The 22,681-nt window shown below is 51.4% G+C and overlaps 1 protein-coding gene across 1 annotated transcript in view; it reads left to right on the top strand.

Moving 5' to 3' along the window:
- Positions 1 to 22,681, top strand: part of EPHB1 (EPH receptor B1) — a 431,481-nt gene that overhangs the window by 130,498 nt on the left and 278,302 nt on the right. Inside the window, exon 2 of the mRNA XM_059064129.2 lies at positions 3,217 to 3,281. Coding sequence (XP_058920112.1) covers positions 3,217 to 3,281 — 65 coding nt within the window. The remainder of the gene's footprint in view (positions 1 to 3,216; positions 3,282 to 22,681) is intronic.

Here is a 22,681-nt window from a genome sequence, read left to right as displayed (position 1 = left end):
CTTGTTAGCGCCCGTGCACCCCGGCATGCATGGAGACACACTGGACCCCATCTGAGCCTTGTGTATAGTCTATGCAGGTCACCACTGGGTGGTTCTGGGTTCCCTTCATTAGACCCGTTCTGGCTCAAAGGCTTCCTCTGCTCCGTCTGTGCCGTGTCAGCCTTGTGGGGTCACTCCAGGCTAGGATGCTGGGTGTCCAAGGCCCTGTCACCTGGAAAGACTTCTGCTATCCCTTTTCTGGGGTTGAGCACTTGGAGATGAGAGTGTAGGGGACTCTTTTGCTCAACACAGCTTCTCGTTGATCACTCTAGTTTCACCCCTTCAGTCCTGCCCATAGGGTGGGTTTCTTCCCAGACCTTTGGTTTATGCCAGGAGTCCTTCTGTTTTCCAAGGGGCCCAATCAAGACTCTGCCTTCTGCCTCCATACTTCCCATCTCCTGCCAGAAGCACTGAGCAGTGAATGGATGTTCCCAGCGGGAAGGATGTTCAGGAGAAAAGGAAACAGAAGAGGGAGAAACCAAAACAACACGTCATGTCTATTTCCTGTGCCTGTGTTTGTTGAGCACCTGTGCAACTAGGGTGTGCTGTGCCTGGTCCTTTGATACATGCCCTGGGAAATTCAAGTGCATAAGACACCTCCACTAGCCTAAACAGCCCCACTGAGTGATTTTAAAAGGTGCCCCTTTGGAACACTGGATACCCATGTGAAAAGAAAAAAAATTGTATATTTGACTCAGAGCTCCCACCTTATGCAAAAATTAACTCAAAATAGATCAAAGACCTAAGTAGGAGAAAAATCTTTGTGGTCTTGGGTTAGGCAAAGATTTCTTAGATATGACACCAAACCATAAAAGAAAAAATTGAAAAATTAGACTTCTCCAAAATTTAAAACTTCTGCTTTTTGAAAGACGCTGTTAAAGGGATGAAAAGATAAGCCATAGAGTGGGAGAAAATATTTGCAGAGCGTACATCTGATAAAGGACTTGTATCCAGAAGATATAAAGAAGTTACCAGGAATTCCCTGGCGGTCCAGTGGCTAAGAATCTGCCTTCCAATGCAAGTGATGCGGGTTCGATCCCTGGCCGGGGAACTAAGATCCCACATGCTGCGGGGCCACTAAGACCGTGAACCACAACTACTGAGCCCGTGTGCTCTGGAGCCCGCGCACCACAACAAAGAGCCCACCTGCTGCAGTGAAAGATCCTGCATGCTGCAACGAAGATCCCTTGTGCCACAACTAAGACCCGACATAGCCAAATAAATTTAAAAAAAAAAAGTTACCAAACTCAACAATAAGGAAACGGGCAAGCCAATTTAAAAATGGAAAGATTAAACAGATGCTTCACTAAGAAAGATATACAGATGACAAAAAATCATGTGAAAAGCTGCTTAACATCATTCTTTATTAAGGAAATGAAAATTAAAACCACAATGAGATACCACTGCACATCTGTTAAAATGGCCAAAATTAAAAATGACTGACGCTGCCAAGTGTTGGTGAGGATGTGGAGGAACTGGAACTCTCATGTAATAGCCCCAGACTGGAAATGACAGGTGAACAGTAGACAAAATGCAGTCTCTCCATACAATGGAATATTGCTCAGTGATAAAAAAGAATGAACTATTGTTACACAGAAACATGATCAATCTTAAAAACAACTGTGTTGAGTGAAAGAAGCCAGATTAAGAAAACAGTATATACTATATGATTCCATTGATGTAAAATTCTAGAAAATGCCAGTTACCCTATAGTGACAGAAAGCAGATCAGTCATTGCCTGGGGACAGTGACAGGGTGGGGCAGGGGTAGGAGGGAAGGAGGGATTACAGAGGGACAGGAAACTTCTGGGAATGACAGATATGTTTATTATCTTGACTGTGGTGATGGTTATAAATATATGTCAAAAATTACCAAATTGTATGTTTTAATTATGTACATTTTTTGCATGTGATTTCTACCTCAATAAAGCTGTTAAAAAAAACAAAACAGGGCTTCCCTGGTGGCACAGTGGTTGAGAGTCCGCCTGCTGATGCAAGGGACATGGGTTCGTGCCCTGGTCCGGGAAGATCCCACATGCCGCAGAGCGGCTGGGCCCGTGAGCCATGGCCGCTGAGCCTGCGCATCCGGAGCCTGTGCTCCACAACGGGAGAGGCCACAACAGTGGAGAGGCCCGCGTACCGCAAAAAAACAAAACAAAACAAAACAAACAAACAAAAAACAAAACAAAGGGGCTTTTGGATTTGCTGATCAGAGCTCTTATCAGCCTTTGGGGAGGAGTTTCCCTTGAGAGGTGGGGCTGACAGAAATCAATAATAGATTGAAAAGGAAAGAAAGAAAAAAGAAAAAGCTTCCCCATTTTCAGGACACTTTACTACTAACTGCCAGAAAACAGGTATAATAAATATCAGCTCTGTGATCACTAAGTGGTGCCTGGTGATCTCGGCGTGTGTACTGTAGCCACCCTGGTGGCCCCTGGGGACTCACAGCCAAGTCAGGGTGTCTGTCTTTCCCTTGCTGGCCAGAGGGATTGGTGATCAGGAAGCAGGCCCTTGGAGTCTGAGATGTGCATTTATGTTTGGGGTAAGGGCTTTGCCAAAGCTGTGTGAGCCCACAGCAGAGCCTTGGGAAAGGGGCTGGCCATGTATCTGGGCCCAGGGACAAAGGGACCTGCAGGAGGGCTGAGTGTTGGGTCCAGAGGGGTTGAAGGGAAGTCGGCCAAGAGTGTCAATACGGAGGCCTGAGTGGAGGCGGAGGAGAAGGGTGGGGAGGAAGGAGGGCAGGCAGATGAGGTTGGAGGGTGGGGAAGGAGCGGGGAGGAAGAGGGCAGAGGAGGTGGCCGGGGAAGGCTTGAGGAAGGAATTACATTTGGCTCCTGGGTCAACATGGCCTGGGAAGACCCCGGAGGTAGAGTGCTGTGGGAGGAAGCTGCGTCTCAGGGTTAAAGTGATGAGTAGGCAGATGACTTCACCCCACCCAGGTGGCTTGGGGTCATTCAGGTAGAGATGTAGCATCAGGACACCTGAGGTCTGCGCCTAGCTCTGCCACGAGCTGCATCCTCCTAGTAGACCTCTTCCTCCTCTGAGCTGTGGGCTTGGCAAAGGAGCCCAGGGCGCCTATCACTGATAATTTACAGTCATAAGTAACTTCAAGAACATAAGGACCACTGTCCAGTCACCCTTCTGATTCACCATTTTTTTTCTTTATTTTGATCTGCAGAAACGTTAATGGACACCAGGACGGCTACTGCAGAGCTGGGCTGGACAGCCAATCCCGCATCAGGGGTGAGTGTCAGACCATCCATCCTTCAATCCTGATGAGTAGCTGTGTGGGAGCAGAGCCTGACTTGCCCCTTTGGGACGTGGAATATAGGCGTGAAAGGCTGTGTCCACGGTCCATCCACAGAGAGGCAGCAGCAGGGCCTTCAGACCTGAGCTGCTCCCTGCTGCGGGGTCGCAGACCATCAGTCCTCCAGGTGACCAGGGCCTGCGTGGGACTGGGGCCAGTGGCTGCCAATAGCTGGGCTCTCAGGCCAGTGGTGATGGGGCAGACATCCGTGCCACCCATGGGGCTGCAGAAAGGCCAGGGCATATGAGGAGGAGCTGGAGTTCAGAAGGGCCGAGGTTCTCTTTCACCTGATGTCTCCTTAGAGAGATGTTCTGTATTCATTTGTTCAGTGCTCATGCAGCTGGCCAGACCCTGTAGCTACAAAGATGAAACAGCCTTGAGGAGCTCATGGCCTCCTGTGGGATCCACCATGTTCATGAATGAGCTGAAATGCATCTCTCCTTTGTGGCAGTGGAGAGGTCAACAGGCAGGTGTGGGCACAGAGCCGGGAGTGAGGCACCTCAGAGGGAGACATGAAGCCTTTATAGAGAAGGCGCGCGCGAGCTGGGTTTTGGAGAGGGAGTAGGAGTTCGACAGGTAGTGAATGGGGAACTGGAAAGATATTCCAAGTAGGAGGACTAGCTGGTTAAAAGGGATGGGGTCATGAAAAGATGTGAGAGCAAGAGTCTTTGTGTCTGGACCAGGGCAGGGTGTGGGCAGTGCTGAGGTTGGGCTGGGGTGTGGATCGGCGGGGGCACAGGGCGGGGAACTGGGGCTGCCGTGCTGAGCTAGCAGTTTGGATTTATCCTATAGGTAATGGACGGGTCTTGTCATGCTTGCTGACAGGATTGTAGGGAACAGTTGAGAGAAAGGTCTTTAAGAGGTCCTTTTAGCTGTCTCAGATGGGTCGGAAGCATCAAACTAAAATGGGATACTTAGGACAGTTGGAGCAAAGAGAAGCAGGAGGCATTGGCAGCGTTTGGCAATGGATGGACTGTGGAGAAGAGAGGCAGAGAGAAGAGTAGGGATGAGATTCGCATCCCTGGCTTGAGTGGTGGGCTCGTTATGGGACTTAATCATGAAGGGAGAAGGCGGGAGGAGTGCGTGGACACTTCATCCCGGCAAGGGGGTGAAGCTGGCAGGGGTGTGGTGGACTAGGCCCCCTTAGCTGCCCCACGCCTCCTCTCTCCTCCCTGCCTTTGGTCACCTCCAGCCCAGGGCCTCTCTGCACCCTGGGGTGCACGTTACAGCCAGTCCTAACACACCCGCTTCTGCCTTAGCGACACTGGGATTCAGGGCCCGAGGCAGGCTGTGGCCTCACCCGCACCTTCTCCCCTGGCTTCTCGCTTTCACTGCCCTAGGTGCAGGCATCAAGCCGTGAGGCAGGAGGGCAAAGTCTAGTGTGAGCTGTGTTTCCCAAAGGAGGGGTGGGGGCAGGGACACATCTTGCCCACTCTGACGAAGTCCAAATCCTGCTGGGAACACCGTGGGCCACTGGGAAATACTTCCCACTCCCAGTAGGGACTTTATGCAAAGCCGACGAGGCGGCAGCTCTTCAGGTGGCCTGGACATTAAGAACTTGCCACTCTTTTACAAGTGACGTTGCTGTTTGAAGGTTTGCGTGTTTTCTCACGAGGCAACGATGTGATTTACGGTTCATTTTCCCCTTGATTTTTGTACACACCACCTGTCTTCTTTAAACTTCTCATCTCCTTTCCCAAGGAAGATCGTCCTTTAGGGAAACATTCAAAGTCAAGAGATGCCCTGTCGAGCCGGCAGCTGGCTGGGCTGCTCTCTGCGTACCCTTCCCTCGTTGCCAGCCACGCTTGGTGGCCTTGCCCTCATTGCCCTTCTCCCAGGGACACGCAGCCAGATGGCTCTCCTGGTGCCCTGAGCAGCTTGTGAGCCCGTCTGGTTTCGGGCCAGCAGCAGGAGGGTCAGGCAGGCCCTTGGCCTGGGCGAGAGGGCGGATCGAGGACGACACTTCCACCCAAGCTCTCGGCCCGCCTCCCCGTGTTCTCGTCCTGGAGAGTTGCCTCTGATTCCGCGAACACACCGGTGACTCCCCAGTTTGTCCCTGGCCCAGCTCACATATCCACCTGCCCTGTCTTTCATCGGCTGCTCAGCGTGGCCCGAGCACAACTCACCCTCCTTTCCTTCTCCCACCGGCACCCGTGGGCGCCATCTTAGCACATTGTGAAGGCCAGAAACCAGAGCCGTTCTTGACTTTCCTCTCTCGTCTTCAGGCCTCAGCCCACTCGGCCCATCCTCGGGATACCTTCCCTGCATCACCAGACATGTGAGGTCCTCCATCACAGGTCGGTCGTCTCAGGGCCGGGGAGCTTTACTTCGCAGTTCTCTTCACAGCTGCAGATTTTACATCTCTCTGTGTTAGTGTTGGACCCATCTCCGCCCCTCGCCCACTTTGGCCATAGTGTGGTCTCCGTGGTGGCCTGGACTCTATTCGTTCAGCATTGGAAACTGGCACCTAGTTCACTACGTATATTTCAACGTGTATTTGTTGACAGTTCTTGGCTTGGGCAAGTGGGGGGCTGATGGTGTCGTTCTTGGAGATGAGGACACGGGAGGAGGAGCAAGTTTGGTGGAAGGAGGATGAGCTCATGAAGCTGAAGTGCCCCTGGGCACCCCTGGGAGGGGCCCATTAGCACGTGACTCCAGGGCAGTGGAATGAGAAGGCAACCTCACGTGTGGGAGGCGAGCCCAGGGGGTGGCTGCAGTCTCCCGGGGAGAGTGTCTGGAGGGAGAAGAGGAGAGAACTTGGGATGGGTGACCTGATTGAAGGGTCAAATAGAGAAAGAGGAGCCTGAAAAGGGCATGAGAAGGAGTGGCCTGGGAGGCTGGAGAAAACCAAGAGGTGGTCTTCTCACGGAAGCCAAGGGAAGAGGCATCAAGGAGGACGTGGGACAAAAGTGCTGCTGGGTGTTGAATGTTTCCTCTGGGCTTGGTTACAGGGACCCTTCTGGTGACCCGTGCTGATGGCTTCAGAGGGGACCAGGGTCAGAAGCCAGAAATCAGGGTGTTGAAGGGTCAGTGGGAGGTAAGGAGATGGAAGCAGCAGCTCATGAGGAGAGAGAATACAGAGCGTGGGGGGGGGGGGCAGAGGGCTGTGGGCGTGGGTGCCTTTCAGGGGACGGGACTCCTTTGCTGTTGAAATGGCAGTGCAGTGACCAGGTGCCTTCAGAGAGGTGGGCATGCTCAGGATTGGAGACAGAAGCCATCAAAGAGAAAAGTCTTTCAACTTCCTATCTTCTCTCTGAGGTTGGAGGGGAGGTTTGGAGAGTGGAGGTGGGGAGTCTTTTTTTGTTTGTTTTTTCCTTTTTATTATCAACAAGCATTGGCCAGAAAATTTAAATAATGTGTGTGATAAAATACTTTCCCCTGGGCTTCCCTGGTGGCGCAGTGGTTGAGAGTCCGCCTGCCGATGCAGGGAACACGGTTTTGTGACCCGGTCCGGGAAGATCCCACATGCCGCGGAGCGGCTGGGCCCGTGAGCCGTGGCCGCTGAGCCCGCGCGTCCGGAGCCTGTGTTCTGCAACGGGAGAGGCCACGACAGACAGAGGCCCGTGTACCGCGAAAAAAAAAAAAACAAAACTTTCCCCTGCCCACATGCCACTACTGCTACAGAGTGGATTGAGAGCCAGGGAGTCAGAGAAAGGAGAATGCTTAAATCCAGAGTAGGACAGCCAGGCTTGAATCCCAGCTCTGATGTTTAGTAGCTGTGTGACCTTGGGTGAGTTACTCCACTTCACTGAACCTTCGTTTTCGCACTTGTGAACAGAGTACCATGCAACTTCAGGCATTGTTGATAGCTCTACACAAGTTATGAGGTAGGGAGTCTTGAGTAGCAGGTTTTAGGAGGGAGGAAAAGGTGTGAAGTAACTGCCACTGCTGGTGACTTGGAGAGAGGCTGGACTTGTCTGGAAGGAATGTGGCTGGAATAAGGGCCTAGCTGAGGTCGAGGCCGTGTGTTTGTGACGGCCCTGATCAGGTGTACCTGGCGGCGGAGTCATCCTGAGTTATGGTGGTGCAAGAATGGTGGGTCCGGAGGGTCGGGAGCTGAGGACGTTGGCAGCAGGGGACTGCATGCTTGCAGCATGGCATCGACTCCACGAGAAGAAGAGTAAAGCCAGGAGGGACTGACCATGTGACAAAGTACAGGGTCCCAGCTGGGGGTCTCGGTGAGACTGGAGGAGGACTGGAGGCTGTGGCCTTGAGTCAGGGCTTACACTTAAGACAAACAGAGTACTCCTGGGTGATGAATGGGTCCAGAGAGTGGGGACATGGCTGGGCATTTGAGAAGCCAGGAGGCTGGATGGGTGGTCCACATTTTCCTGGGATCCAGTGGGGGAGGAAATTGCCCCCCCCCAACCCCAGAAAGGGGACCAAGACCTCAGATGGTCCCTGCAGTCAGGATACCATGCATGCGTAAGATTTTGAAGGGTGGGCAGACATTGCTCTGGTTGCCTGTGGGTCTCCAGGGAACTGGGTTGGCCTCATCTAGAAGAGGCACCATGATTCTGCCAGGGGGCACAGCTGACATTTCAATGAACCCTATCCACAGTGCACTGTCTGTTAGGTGAGCTCCCCAGAGAGAGACCAAGAGATTTCCTTTTATGGGGTCACTAGGTATCTTCACCCCTGTACTTGAGGACTGCAGATGTGGGAAGGAGTTGGACTGCCCACCCACACATAGCCGGCAAATTGTTTTCAGCTATATCGCTGGAAAGTGGATTATAATATTATGTGTCAAAAGCAGAAAGTATTTCTGCTCAAATGTCAAAATGTTGCTTTATAGTCTAATTGCAGCTTTAATTTAAAGCCTTTAGTTTTAACCCGAATCAGAGGCCGCCTGGTGAGCAGGGGGGAGAAAGTAACAAATACATTTCTAAAGTAACAAATGCAAGGGAGGGTCTGAGGCGCCATCAAAGGGCATCCTGGGGCCCTCACCCATGACCCTGCTGACCTCACCCTCCTCCCTCAGGCTACCTTCAGTTACCTCTCCCAAACCCTTGTTTCCAGCCCTGCTCCGGAAGCGTCCTGACCTTCAGTTTCAGGAGCTCTGGGCAGTGGGGGAGCTCTGAGAGGTCCCGTGGTCAAACACTCGGTGCTGTGCTCAGCCACCGGCAGAGCTCAGTAAGTGCTAGTCTTTGTGGTCACATGGTCCATCTTAGCAGTCCGCGCCAGTTCCTAGATGCTGCCTGGCTCTCTCCACCATCTTCCTTTTCCAGGGCCCTCCCTCCTTGCATCACTCTCTGTCCCTCAAGTGTCAGCTCCGTTCTCCTCCCCTCAGGGAGCCCTCCTGGACGCCCCTCCCCACCAGGACTCTGTGGTAGGGGCCCTCTTCTGAAAGCAGATGTACTGTCCATAAACCCGTGTTGATGTGTGCTTTCTCCTACCGGCCAGAGAATGGAGTGCTTTCATCTCTGTCCCTGGTGGCCAGCACTGGTCCACTGGTCCAGCAGGGGACAGGCTCCAGTAAATATCTGTTGGCCAAATAAATGAGGAAGGACTGGAGCATTCGTGATACTTCCCTGCACCTTCAACCCAGAGTTCTGAATTTAGGATATGCTCAATTTAGGTTTATTGTAGCCCAATAAAATGTTTGTTGTAGGCCTCTCCAAACCCAATTGATTGTCCATATCTTTTTAAAGAAGTTAATTAGTGATGCAGACGGAGCCACCTCTCCTAAGATGAACATAAGAGAGGAGACAAGGACACCCCCCAGAAGGTCCCAGTGGCTTTCAGGCACTGGCTGTGATGGATTAGGAAGGTGAGCCTGGGTCCCTCTGATAGTGAGGGTTCTTCAACTTGCTTGCTGGAAATCCAAGCAAGCCCTTTTACTTTCACAGAGTTTTGCCAGGGCTCACTGGCTATGTGATTGTGGGCGGCCAGTGACCTCTGTATGTGTAGGTTTCTGTGTCTGTGGGATGTGTGGCCCCCGTGGGACCATCTACAGATCGTGAGTTATCTTCAAAGAGCACTCCACAGGCTTCCAGACTCCAACTCCATCTGTGCTGCCCTTTGTTTTTTTTTTTTTTTTTTTTTTTTTTTTTGCGGTATGCGGGCCTCTCACCGTTGTGGCCTCTCCCGTTGCGGAGCACAGGCTCCGGACGCGGAGGCCTAGCGGCCATGGCTCACGGGCTTAGTTGCTCCGCGGCATGTGGGATCTTCCCGGACCGGGGCACGAACCCGTGTCTCCTGCATCGGCAGGCGGATTCTCAACCACTGCGCCACCAGGGAAGCCCCTGTGCTGCCCTTTGAAACCACCTTCACGGCCCATGACATGCTCTGTTCTCTACTTTAATACTGGCAAATCTTCATCATGGGGAGTGGGGGAGGTTGATAGAAGAAAGATGGAAAAGAAATCTGGAGCCAAGACCGATGAGCCTTCAGGATGAGCAGGTTGTGTGTGTGTGCGCCAGTGCTCCGTGTGTGTGCATGTGTGTATAGGTATGTGTGCATCTGTGTGTGCATATATACGTGTGATATGTGTGTTTGCATCCAGGTACATGTATGTATATATGTGTGTATGTGTCTGTGTATATATGTGCATCTGAGTATTTCTATGTGATATATGTGTGTATTTCCATGTGATGTGGGGGGTGTGTGTGTGTGTATGAAGTTAAATGAGCTTATTTCACCTTATGCCTCTGCAAGCGGTTCCCAGAGTTCTGGAAAAATCTTAAGTGATGGGAGGATTATTGGACTAAGTAGAGAGCTTCCAGGGAGACCAGTGTGAAGGGAACAACCTCCATTTGAATGCCTGTGTCTGATAAATTAACTCCCCACACAGGATGCACACCCATGAGGACGGTGCATTGGGGTCTTCCTCCCTCACAGCCCTCCTTGTCCACGTGGGGACCCTCCTGGCAGCCTCCTGTCTCCTTGTCTGTCAGATCCAGGCACCCTTGCCAGCTGCCCACATCCTGGGAATAAGGACAGCACCCTCTGGAGAGAAATCCACCCTAATAACATCCCATTCGTTCCAAGGCCAAGCAAAATCAATTGAAATTTAGCTGGTCTGCTGGGTGAGAAGTTTATGGAACAGCAGTGAAGGCATCGGGACTTGACATCAAATAATCTGGCTTCCGTTCCCGCTCTGCAGCTCCCTGGCTATGTGATCTTGGGCCCGTCACGCAGACTCCTTCAGTCCTGGTTTCCTCCCCTGCTCAGCACAGCGAGGATGGGAACTGTTCCATATATGAAACCATGTCGGTAAAAAGTTTTCCTGGGTAAACACTCAGGAAGTGTTGGCATAGTACTCACCCTCTGGAGGTCTGGCTTTTCTCTTTTCTTCCTTTGATGACTCAATCATGCTAATTAAGACAGAAAAGCCTGAGCTAAATTAGGCAAATCCAAGAGACATTTAACTCTGGGCAAAATGATTCTGTGAATGGAGTTGTACGGTTTGGGGATTTCCGGCCATGCCGGGGGCAGGCAGGCAAAGCGGGACAGAGTTGGTCATCTTTTCTCAGACCGGTACCCCTGCCTGGGACTTGCGGGGGTTGGACCTAGTTGCTGATTGCTGGGAGCCACACTTTTGTATCAGTCAGGACTTCTTGGTGGCCAGGGACAGCAAAGCGTAAGTCAATCTTAAGGAAGGTATCTTGGCTCATGTAAATGAATGGTCCGGTGGCTGATGTGGCTTCATGTGTGGCTGGTCCAGATCCTTAGGATCAATCTCTCTCTCTCTTCCCACCTGCTTTTTCCTCTCTCTACTCCCCTGGTGTTGGCTCCATGCTGGGCCTCCTCTCGGTAGTAAGAAGTCTGCAGAGGCTCCCGCCCCTACAACCACATCCATCCATGTCCCCTGGGGAAGAGCAAGCACCTCCTCCCGGTCCCTCCAGCAGAAGCCCTGGAATTAGCCCTGAATGGGCCTGACTGGATCAGTTTGACTCCCGTGCCTGCCCTGATCCAGTCCCTGCATCCAGGAAGTACTGAGTGGTACTCCCAGGTCCTGTGTTCCAACCCCGTGTTGTGCTGAGCCCACCAGAAGCCTTGGACTGACAGGCTGGAGGGAGTAATTCCCCAGAAGGAATCGGGATGTGGGTACCAGAGAGCTGAATAGGTGCTCGGCAGAGAAAGAGGAAATCTAAGCCTGTATCACAGGCCCCATGTGCTTTACAGCCAGGCATGCATCAATCCTCACAACAGCCCCGTTTTACAGATGAGAAAACTGAGGCACAGAACAGCTGTTAAATCGCCTCTGGTCACATGGCTAGCAAGCGCCAGTGCTAACCTCCAGCCTGCTCTCCTGCTGTACTCTCTTTCCCAGTGAAATGCTACAGTGTCTCCAGAGGATGGCTTCCAAAGGAACCCCCAGCTTGAGTTGCTGGGGGTTCCTTGAATTCAGGTTCAGTATCTAAATGGTTTTTTTCACAGTTCAGGACATGGGTGGTATCCTTTCCCTGACCTGTTACCCAGGAATTAGTACTGCTTTCTCCTCTGGGAGGGACCTTCCCACCCCTCCCCTGCCCTCTTCAGGTAAACCCATGAGATAAGTCAGAGCTCCCACCCTGGGCCTCTCACCCACTCTTTATCTTTTTCTCTCGCTACCAAAAGGCCTGTAATTAGGAAACATTAGCAGGCTCAAAACAGCTTTCATACCTGAAACATCCTCTGTAATTGCACTCAGCAGTGCTCTTCTCTGGCTATTAATGTCACTTTTATGAAACAATGAGGAACAAAACACCCCAAAGCACTTAAAACATTTTTTTTTAAATATAATATGTGTCTTTTAGGAATGGAAGTTTAAAATCACCTCTCTGACAGAGAGAGTGATAGACAAAGGCCTGGGGGCTCAGGACAGAGCCACGGGGGAGGGACCCTGGGGAGGTAGAAGGCGCTCCAGAGGTTCAGAGGCTGCTCTGGGGAGTGTGACTGCCCTGGGGTGGGTTGGCCGAGGCTGCTGGACCCCAGGGGAGGAGAGGTGGGCTGGACAAGGGCACAGTTCTGCTTGGCTTCAGCTTGTGTGGTTGCTGTCTGTCACAGGGCTTTTATATGAGCTCTTTTCTGTGGGCACGTGTGTGCCTTTGACAGAGAGGTGACTAGGATGTTACAGATGACCAGTGTCATTGGTTAGAATATGAATTATTACATAGAGTAGAATATTAATCATTGCACTCGTTGCAGAAATGCTAGGGAACCATTGACCGAAACTGCCTGCCTTGGCCAGGCATGATGGTAACCACTTGCAAGAGTTGCACCGAAACAAGAGGTACTGATAAGCAACACGGTGCTGCCGCCATGAAAACTAACGGGAGAATCCGGGAGGGGCCAAAGGAGGGAGGAGACGCCAGTCCCTATGTCCTGCTCTAACCTCCCAGAATCCTTCGCTTTGGAATCCATCTTGGCTGAGAGATGCAGGCAACAGGGGAAGGACACTGAGTCAGACCAAATATGAGCCAAGCAAGATGACTGGCCAGAGACAGCCTGGAAACTAACCCCATTACCATAGAACTGGAGACAGCCAGCCACGTGGCAGAGCAGTTCTCCTGGTTTCCCTTACCCTGCTGCTCTCCGCCCAGGCGCTCCTTCGCAATAAAGTCTCTTGCTTTGTCAGTACGTGTGTCTCCTTGGACAATTCATTTACAAGTATTAGACAAGAGCCCACTCTTGGGCCCTGGAAGGGGTCCCCCTTCCTGCAACAGAAATACATCGGGTATGACTGCGTATATGTGTGTGGAGTGGAGAGAGAGATTGACTGAGGGAGAGATGCTTCTCCAACTTGCTGTGTTAAAGAACTTTGGGAGTTGTGGTGGTTTACCAGAACCTTACTGTCTGGCAGATTGATTTTCTTGCTCTTGGAAATGCCTTGCAGACTCATTCATCAGCAGAGCAGGAGATATTTCTGTCCGCAAACTCTGGGAGGGTACCCCAGAGGTCACCCAGCCACCCTCCCCCTCTCAGAGGCAGGCTTAACCCTCATTTGTCCGGACAGATAGGTGTCTTTTCTCTAAAACCTTCCCTAGGATGGCAAATCCCTGGCACACCCCTTGTCCCAACCCTGGAAACCTTTCTCCCACCAACATGTGAGGCTGAGGACCAGCTGCCTGGTGACAGCTCTTCTCAGGTTGAAGGCTGGAGTGGCCCTCGGGGCCCTGGAAGGAAACGGGGCTCCTGACACAGGCACCAGGATGCAGCTGAAGGGGGTCCTCAGGGCCTCGTTGCCCTGACAGCCTGAACTCACAGCTCCTCACTGGTCTCATTGGTGAAGGAAAGAAATATATTACAGTGGAGGATCAAGCATTAAAAGGAAGGTGAGGCAGAGTTAAGAGGCCTGGAGAAGATGGACAGGAGGAAAATGGATGGAGAAGGGGTGTCAGGGTGGGCAAAAGACATGGATCTTCTGGCTCTGGAAGGACAAGCCAAGCTTGTGCGGGAACAGGGAAGCCCTGGGGGTGTACCCTTGACCTTACCTCCAGCTACGGCCCAAGCGAGAAGAATCCTTTGGCCTGAATCCCACTGTATTTCCCGTAGCGTCAAGGAGCAAACCCAGGATTTGCAATCTAATATGCTGGGTTTATTTCCATTTTCCTCTGAGTTCTTTAACTTCTCTGAGCCCATCTTCTGCCTCTGTCACATGGGTAATGTAAGATCTTATTTATAGAGTGGTTGACAGCATAAATTGTGTTTACCTTCTTTGGAAACACCAAAGCTTAGTCAATACCACTTGCCCTGACTAGTACTAGTGGTCTCAGTGATTTTTGTCTGAGGGACTTAACTTGCATGGGATGAGGGTAGGAATTGATGGGTGAGGGGGCCCCTGAGATGCAAGATCAGATTTCCAGCCTTTCTGTCAGGTTGTGGCTCTTGCGAGAATACCATCGGAGCGTGCACCCTGTTATTACTCATAGCACTTTTATTAGGGATAGTGATAAACTACTGCTACTACTAGTTACTATTAATTAAGTACCAGCTGTGTACCAGGCACTGAACATCACTTGTTCAGAATTCGCTGAATTCTCCCCAGGACCCTGCAAGCCAGTGGGGTATTTCTCCCATTTTACAGAGCAGACACTGAGGCTCGGGGCAATGATCCAAAGTCACAGGACTGCTTAGGGGTTTTGCCGAGACTGACCCCAGGCCTGTCTGACCACAGAGCTCACTCCTGTTCTTGTACTTCTGCCCCTGGATGAGAGTGAGGAAGGGTGAGTCATACATTGTTGAGAAACCAGAGAACAGGGGGCAAGGAGAGGAAAAAGTTTCCCAGTTTTCTACAAAGGGAAAGGGTAGGTTTGACAGTGAAACGTACACATGTTAAGCACCCGTGAATTGCTTTTTAAAGCAGGCTGTTTGGGGAGGGGTGAAGCAAGCGCTGTGTGATGTGTGGAGTTTGGGGGTAGAGTAGCAAGTCCAGGAAGAGCCTTGAGGGAGCAGCCCTATTCCCAGGGCAGGTGAGGCCTGGCCAGGGAGCCAGAGGAGGACACAGGTGGTCCCTGGGGATGGCTGGTTCCAGATGGTGATGGAGGAGAGTGTGGTCAGCTCCCGCCCCCAGGCTTTGGCAAATGCTCCGGAAGTGAGGACTCCTGGGAGGGGAGAGAGGTGAGGGGCCTCCGTGAGCTGCTGTTTCCCATCCAGTGGCCCCCGTGTCAGTTCGGCTGAACCAGTCCCTCCTGCATTTGAGGTGCTCCTCTGCTAATAGAATTGGGGGGCGTCTAGTCGTGGTACACCCTCATCTCCATACATACTGTCCCACTCACCACTCTTCCTGGTGGAGAGAGGCATGCCCAGCACGTTTCCCAGTGTCACAAAGGACACCCACGTGAAAGATGTTGCAGTCAAGATTCAGCTTTACCTCGCTCAGTGAGAGCTCTGTCTTCAAACTGACATGGTCAGTGGTAATGGTCCACACTTGCGTCTAGGTGTAAATGGGTCACTGTGAGAAACAAGCCAGGGGTGACCCAGGTGGGCAGTGCCTCAGGTGGTGGGAACTTCCGTGTGGCTGGCCACATATTCATGGGGACTGACCACAAGACACAGGTGCAGGAAAGGCAGGTGCAAGTCACAGGTGATGGTGGTCCCATTGCATGCTGTGCCGGCCTGAGCACATCTGCAGAAATGGGCTTATTCTGGGAGCAGACTTTTGAAAGGGACAGTGGACCCGGAGTGGTGCCTAGTGGGGGGTGGTGCCGAGTGAGGGGTGATGCCTAGTGGGGGATCCTAGTGGGGTTATTGCCTAGAGGAGGGTGGTACCTAGTGGGGGGTGATGCCTAGTGGGGGGGTGACCAGTGATAGTGTCATTCAGAGAATGTTGGTGGACCTGGGAACCTCAGCCCAGAAGCAGTCTGAAGCAAAGTCCAGGAGGCAAAAGCACGAGATCAAAGTCCTCCCCAGGCTTCCCAGGACCAAGCTCCAGCAGCCACAGTCCCTCAAAGTGGATCACACACAGTGGCCACATTCCCAGAGTTGGGGAGGGGACAGGATGGAGGGGAGTGTGTCCCCTTCCCAGGTCACATTTGATTTTCCTGCACCCTGAGAATGGGAATGATGCCAGAGCTCCTCTAGGAAGGCCAGTCTCTTCCTGCCCCGTGGGTTGCTCCCTTGTCTCCAGGACAGCTCCAGCTGGCCACAGCCAGCCTGTCCACACTCAGTCAAAACTCTCTGCACTCATAGAATGAAGAACCCATCTCCTTGGCCTGTAACCCAGTGTGCTGGTCTTGGCTATGCGTGCTGAGCAGAAATACCTCCAGGCTGAAGGAAAATGTCATCAGTCTCTCCCAGGGGTAACTGCTTCTCATCAATGGAGCCCAGGCCTGGGCAGAGCAGTTCCAGGCCGCTAGGGCCTGGGGCCCGCAGCTCCCGCCCCTGCCTTGTTCGACAAGGCCTTGTTGGACAGCAGTGGGGACTGCATTCAACCGACAGCTTAAGATAATCACATGTGTGAGGCGCTGGGATAATGACAGCTGAATACCCTGCCACCGTTGCCATAGTGACCAGCCAAGCACTGGTTCCCTCCTTTTTTTTCTTTCTTATTTTCTGGGCCTCCTTGTTATAGGGCTGGCTGGTGGAGGCGGGGGGGAGTTTGGGAAATGGGAAAGAGGAGGAAAGGGGGAGGGGAGACCCAAGAGGGGCAGCCCATTATATGCTCTTTAAATACCCCAGCTGGAGGTGTTTTAAATCTCAACAGAGACAGAGAGAAACAGTGTCTTAATCCCCAGCTCCCTGTGAATTATTTAAAAAGGATCTTGTCAGAAGGATGAATTTGTCACTGTTTCAGTGTCAACAGCAGCAGCAGCTGTCATAATGGCCGAGGACCCCACTCCAGGCAGGGCCTGGTACCAAATGCTGCTTCCCGGTGGAAGTTACAGCGGCCCCGGTGCTATGGACAAGGAGCCCCTACCCGAGGCACAAGCCTTCAGTGTTTCTCCTGGCGTGCTGACAGAGACTGGGCTGTGAAATGTGCCAGGATGCCGAGATGCAAGCCATCTGGACCTCGGGACGGCTGGCCTTGCCCTCTGTTAATTTGGCTCCCATGGCCCATAGCCATGGCGTCTCTGTGTAGCGAGGGGCGCTCCCTGGCTAGGAGTGGGCTGACTAGAGCTTATACGGTATCTGACGGGTGGGCATATACCCAAGGGAGGGCACACGGGCCCCACCTGGGCCACAGGCAGTGCCCCCAGCTACACACACACACACACACACACACACACATGCACACCCAGGCATGCATGCACACATGTACATACGTATGCACACATATGCACCCGTGCACACACCAAAGATGATACACAGGTGCAGACAACTAGACAGACAGGAGAGAGCCGTAGATCATACACATCACGGAGGGAGAGCAAGACTTTCAAGGAAAAATGCCTGGTGCTCAGAGAGAAGTGCTCACAGGGCTGATAGCCACAGCTCGCAGGGGTCTCTTGCTCAGGTTGAAGTGCTTCAGGCGCATTACCACGTTTAAGCCTCACAGCCATCTGGGGAGGTGGGTACCCTGAGTATCCCTGTGTTAGAGAAGGAAACCGAGGCTCAGGGAGGTTTAAAGACATGTCCGTGGTCACAGGGCTGGGTCTGGCTGACTCCAGAGTCTGTGCATTGAACTCCTGAGCTAAGCCAGGGGTCACCATGACCTCTGGGGTTCAGGCTTAGGCAGGGTGACAGCAGTGCTTCTTCATCCCAAGCCTTTGCTTCTCAGCACAAAAATCTCCTTCCGAACAACCTGGGTATGTTATGCTTGGGGCCATTTCTCTCACTCCCACCTCGACACGGTATTTCTTGCATTTTCCCACCATCCAAGTTTCCGGAAGGATTTTGTGGAGATTTATAGAGACCGCCTTGGTAAACAATTAGTATGTTTTCCATACTCTAATTCTTTCCATATTCTAATTGTGTCCGTCACCCCATCCCCTGCTCTTCTGCATCTTCTGCACCCTTTAGAAAATGCAGCGCTTTGTGCCCTTCCGAGGCTCTCAGAAGCAGTGGCTGCCCCAAGCCAGGGGCCCAGCTCCTTTGCACACCACAGAGGGCCATGGTAATGAACAGGGGCCAACGTGTCCTCCCAGCCCAGTACTTCAGGGTGGTAAATGAAGCATATTGGGAGGTGAGCTGAGGCTCGCAGCCCTCGGGGGAGCCCCTGAGTACATGGCTGCCTCGCTTGGTTGGTGTACTAAATGGTAGATCCCTCTGGGCTTGTAGGAATTTATGCCCCACGGACCACATTTTACATTTTAATTAGCCCTCAAGCTTGTCTAATATCCAAACTCCTTCAGGCTTAGTTTACTGTCTACACAGGAGCTGTGTTCTTGGGATCCAGGCCGATTGGCGGTGGTGACTCCAGCCCTGCCCGAGCCATCTGCTGCCCTGAAGAATCTCTGGCTTCCTTTGGGCTCTGTGAAGTCGTGTGTGGCTCAGGCCTCAGTGGGCTTCTCTTCTTGTTCAGAGAGCAGCCATCTCTTACTGGGAGCCTGAAAGCAGGTCTTCGGATTTCCCCTGATTGAGCAGTGCCATGGGAGTTAGGGTCCTACGCCGTGTGGTGATGGCGACTGTTTGCAAAATAGCAGCTTCCTTCAAACAAAAGTTTGTGCCCAAATGCAAGCTGAATGGGAGCAAACCCTGTGATGTGTGTCCAATTTTGTCTCCTTGTGGTCTGGTGGCTGACAGTGGCCCGGGGATTGCCCGGCTGAGGGAAGGGGGCCCATGCTGAAACCTGCCCAGAGGCAGCCCTGGAGATTCCTGGAGGCATGGGGAGAAGGCTGCTGGCTGTCCCTCTGGGTCAGTAAGGAGACCGAGTTCAGCCCTTCGGTCCCTGCATTTTCTGCTGACGGAAGGGTAGGATTATTTATCTAAAAGGGAGGAGATGATTTCCACACCCTGATGCATCAGCCGGAGGAGGATGCTCAGGTTAACATCACAGCCATGCTGCTGCTGACAGTAATGATAATAGTTGGTACTTAGTGAGTGGTAGTTACTTGCAGGCTCAGCGCTAGGTGATTTCTTACCTAGGTGATGATCTTTCAGTCCTCGTGACACCCTGCAGGGTAGAGTGTTTTGCAGATGAGGAAACTGAAGCTCAGAAAGCTGTGTGTGGTTGCAGAGCTGTAACTGGCAAAGGTGGGGTCCGCCTGCCCCCGGCAACCTCTCCTGCCTCCCCTCCTCCCATTTTCCCCCTGCCCTAAGCCACTTGGCAGCCACCCCGGCAACCCGGCTTTCTCAGCCACGTGCCGGCAACGCTCTTGCTCCAGAGAGTGTGTTCTTCTTCCCCGAGCCTGGGGTGCTGCTCCCACGTGTGCCCTCCAGGCCGGGGGTTCCTGAGTGTCATTCAGATCTCTACCCAAAAGGAGACCTCTGACGACCCCGCTGCCAGCTGTCACTCGCTAGCCCCTCACCTGCTCCTCAGTAGTATCTAACACTGTTCAACTTTATATTATTAATTTGTTTTCTCGTTCATCTGCTGGTTTGCACCATTAGATTATCAGGCCCATGGGAGTGGGACTTTGTCTCTTAGTCACTGCTGTGTCACAGACACCTAAGACCACTACTTGGGGATGTAGTAGGTGCTCAATTCTTTATTTTAAAAATGGGTTAAATAAACTGGGTTGGAAACAAATCAGAATAGCCTCTTGTTAGACTAATAGAGGCCCAAATGCCAATTTCAATGATTTCTGTCCTCATCTTCAATAGCAGTGTCCAGAGGAGCACCCCTTCCTGGACAGGCCCTGTAGAAGTAGCTTATTCTCAGCAGTTGTTATGATGCAGCACCACGGCAGCCACTGGGCACTCTGGGAGGGGCAGGGTCAGCCCAGGGAGGTGCAGCAGTCCAAGGAAGGGCCAGCGATCATAGATCTTTCCAGAACGCCATGCTTGGAACTGTCTTCAGAGGCATAAGTAGCATCATCTCTCTCTTCTTAACTTCATTTTATAGTGGTTCTTCATTTTTGACCAAGAACTAGTATTTCTTGGCTTGCTCATCCATCTGACTCATCAGATTGGGCTCCAGAAGACCTTTGCCTGCCTCCGAAATCCAAACCCACCCTTGGAGGATAAAGAATGTGTTCGTGTTTCTGAAGGTCGTTCTAGAAGGGCAGTGTGGATGGACCAGTGGGTAGAGTTCGTGGCAGTGGTTTTGAAGGAGAACAGTGTGTTCTATACACACGTATGCACACAATCGGCCGGACAGCAAATGCCAGCAGGCACTCGGGGCCTACTCCAGAGCAACAGACCTGCAGGTTCTGACTCCAACAAGCCAGATGAGAAACGGAGATCTTGGAGGAACCCACAGGGGTCTTTATCATACATCAAAGTCCTGATCTGAAAGCCTGAACAAGTACTTTCTAATGGGTGTCATTGTTTTCTTCATTGTGTTTATCTCAAGGACAGGTAGTCCATTGGCATCAATAATAATGCCCTTTCAAAGGCTGTTAATATTCTGCTGGTTGTGCAAGGCTGCTTTGTTTCTTCTTCTCCCAGGGACAAGTTAGCCTGGTGGCACCTGCTATAAGTCCCCAGCCAAGGACCAGGGGCTGAGGAACAGACCAGGAACTTGCTTATTCCCTCAATTTGTCAGTATGTATGGAGGGCTAGGCACTGGCCATGTCAGGAGGTCCCTAACACAGTCCAGCCTTCTAGGGGGCACGTCCACATTGGGGAGGGTGGGTGGAGGTTGGATTTGTGAGACTGCAGCAGGACTGCAGAGAGCAAGGAGGTGAGTCCCAGGAGGCAGCTGGGTAAACAAGTCTGGGCCCTGGGAAGAGCTCGGTGATGTACCACATGGTGGTCGCAGCCTTGTGTGTAGTTGAGATGACCCAGGATAAAAAGTGAGAGGAGAAGGTAGTAGGGGTAAAGCCCCAAGAAACCTGTGGGTTTCACTGGTCCCAGACATCGCTGAATAAAACCGTCATCATGTAATACCAGTGTTGCAAAGCTAAATGCACAGAATTATCTCACTGTCGACAGAACTAATAAATTAGTCAAAACATAATTCCCTGTCCTCAAGGACTCCCATCCTGGTAGCGGAAACCAAAGCAATTAACGAATCGTTCAAAGCAGTGTATTATCAAATGCTAAATTGGGTGGAATAGCTCAGCCATACTTTAAGCATTTGGGAAGATGGTAGCTGAATATAAGCTGGGAAGGCATCATGGGAGAAATAAGACTTGAGGGCCCTCAAAGGAAAGGCTGCAGAGAAAGCTAGGCTCTGCCACCCATCAGCTGCCTGACTCCGGGCCACTATTGTGTCTCTGGGCCTCAGTATGCCCATTTGTCAACCAAAGGTCTTGGTCAACATGACCTATAGTGGCTTCCAGCCAGGTTGTTATTCTCCGGTTCTGTGTCTTGGAGGAATTGAGATGGGATGAGGATGGGGTAGAAGAAAGACTTCAGAACATTAGCAACAATATCAGGAGACAAAAAAGGGCACCGTCTCTGAGTGACGGGAGAGGATGTGGCCCTAGCTTGAGCCCTGGCTCTCTCTTGCCTGGTCTGCTCTCATTACTCTCTGACCAAACAGCAAGCCAGGGCATGAGTCCAGGCATGAGGTAATGCTAGCCCTAGGGCGTGGCCACGGAAAGCAAGAAAGAGGTCAGATAGGAAGAACTTTGTTCTGGAAGAAATGGCAAATTGTGGTAACAAATTGGGCATGAAGATGCCAGGGGCATACTGTTTGTGGATAATAGAGACCAGGCCAGCATTGTTGGGTGTTGAGGTGTAGGCTGGACCAGAAAACAAAGTGTTTTTCAGAAAAAGCTATGTTAGTTATTAATTACATGTCATAAAACTTACTCATTTTAAGGGTACAATTCAGTGATTTTCAGTACATTTACAGAAGTGTATAATCATCACCCCAATCCCATTTTAGAACATTTCCATCACCCCCCAAAAGATTTTTCATGCCCATTTGCAGTCACTCTCCTTTCCCATCCACGATCTCAGGGAAATACTAACACTTTTCTGTCTATAGATTTGCCTCTTCTGGACATTTCATGTAAATGGTACGCTGCAGTACGTGGTCTTTTGTGTCTGGCTTCTTTCACTGGGCATCACGTTATAGAGATTGTTGCATGTACTGGTGTTTCCTTCTTTTTTTATTTCCAAATAGTGCTCTATCGTATGGCTACATCACATCATTTCTGTCATGCCAATTAAAAATGTATGGAGCTTGGGGCTTCCCTGGTGGCGCAGTGGTTGAGAATCCGCCTGCCGATGCAGGAGACGCGGGTTCGTGCCCCGGTCCGGGAGGATCCCACATGCCGCGGAGCAACTAAGCCCGTGAGCCGTGGCCGCTGAGCCTGTGCGTCCGGAGCCTGTGCTCCGCAACGGGAGAGGCCACAACAGTGAGAGGCCCGCATACCGCAAAAAAAAAAAAAAAAAAAAAAAAAAAAATGTATGGAGCTGAATTGATCAATCTGTTCATTTATGGCTCCTGAGTTTCATGTCATAATTACTATACTTACATTGTCTCCATAGTTTCTTTTAGTATTTTTATGGTTTCATTTTTAATGTTTAAATCTTTGATTCACTGAGAATTTTTTTCTGGAGTAAGGTAGGAAATATGGATGCAAAATTATGTGTTCTTTTCCAGATGGCTGCCCAGCTATTACAACAATTTTGAAAAATGATTCACCTTTTCCCCACTGATCTGAGTTGTGGCCAACCTTTTAAATGTTGAGAGAAACTATTGATTTGACATCTAAAACATTCGCCAGTTACACTGCCACCAATAGGCTTGGGAGTGGCCTTTTCATTCTTATGGAGACTTGATATTTTATCTTTTTAATTTTGTGCCAATCTGATAAGCAAATTACTGTGTTTTGTTGTTTTACTGGGAGGAGATAATTATAGAAAGGAACACAGGAGGCAGTGTGTCAAATGCCTAGAAGTGGAGGCTGAGAAG

This window comes from Kogia breviceps, chromosome 5 (assembly GCF_026419965.1).
Source record: "Kogia breviceps isolate mKogBre1 chromosome 5, mKogBre1 haplotype 1, whole genome shotgun sequence".
In the NCBI taxonomy this organism is placed as follows: domain Eukaryota; kingdom Metazoa; phylum Chordata; class Mammalia; order Artiodactyla; family Physeteridae; genus Kogia; species Kogia breviceps.
Note: the sequence above shows the minus strand (reverse complement) of the source record. Positions and strands in the feature narration are given on the sequence as shown.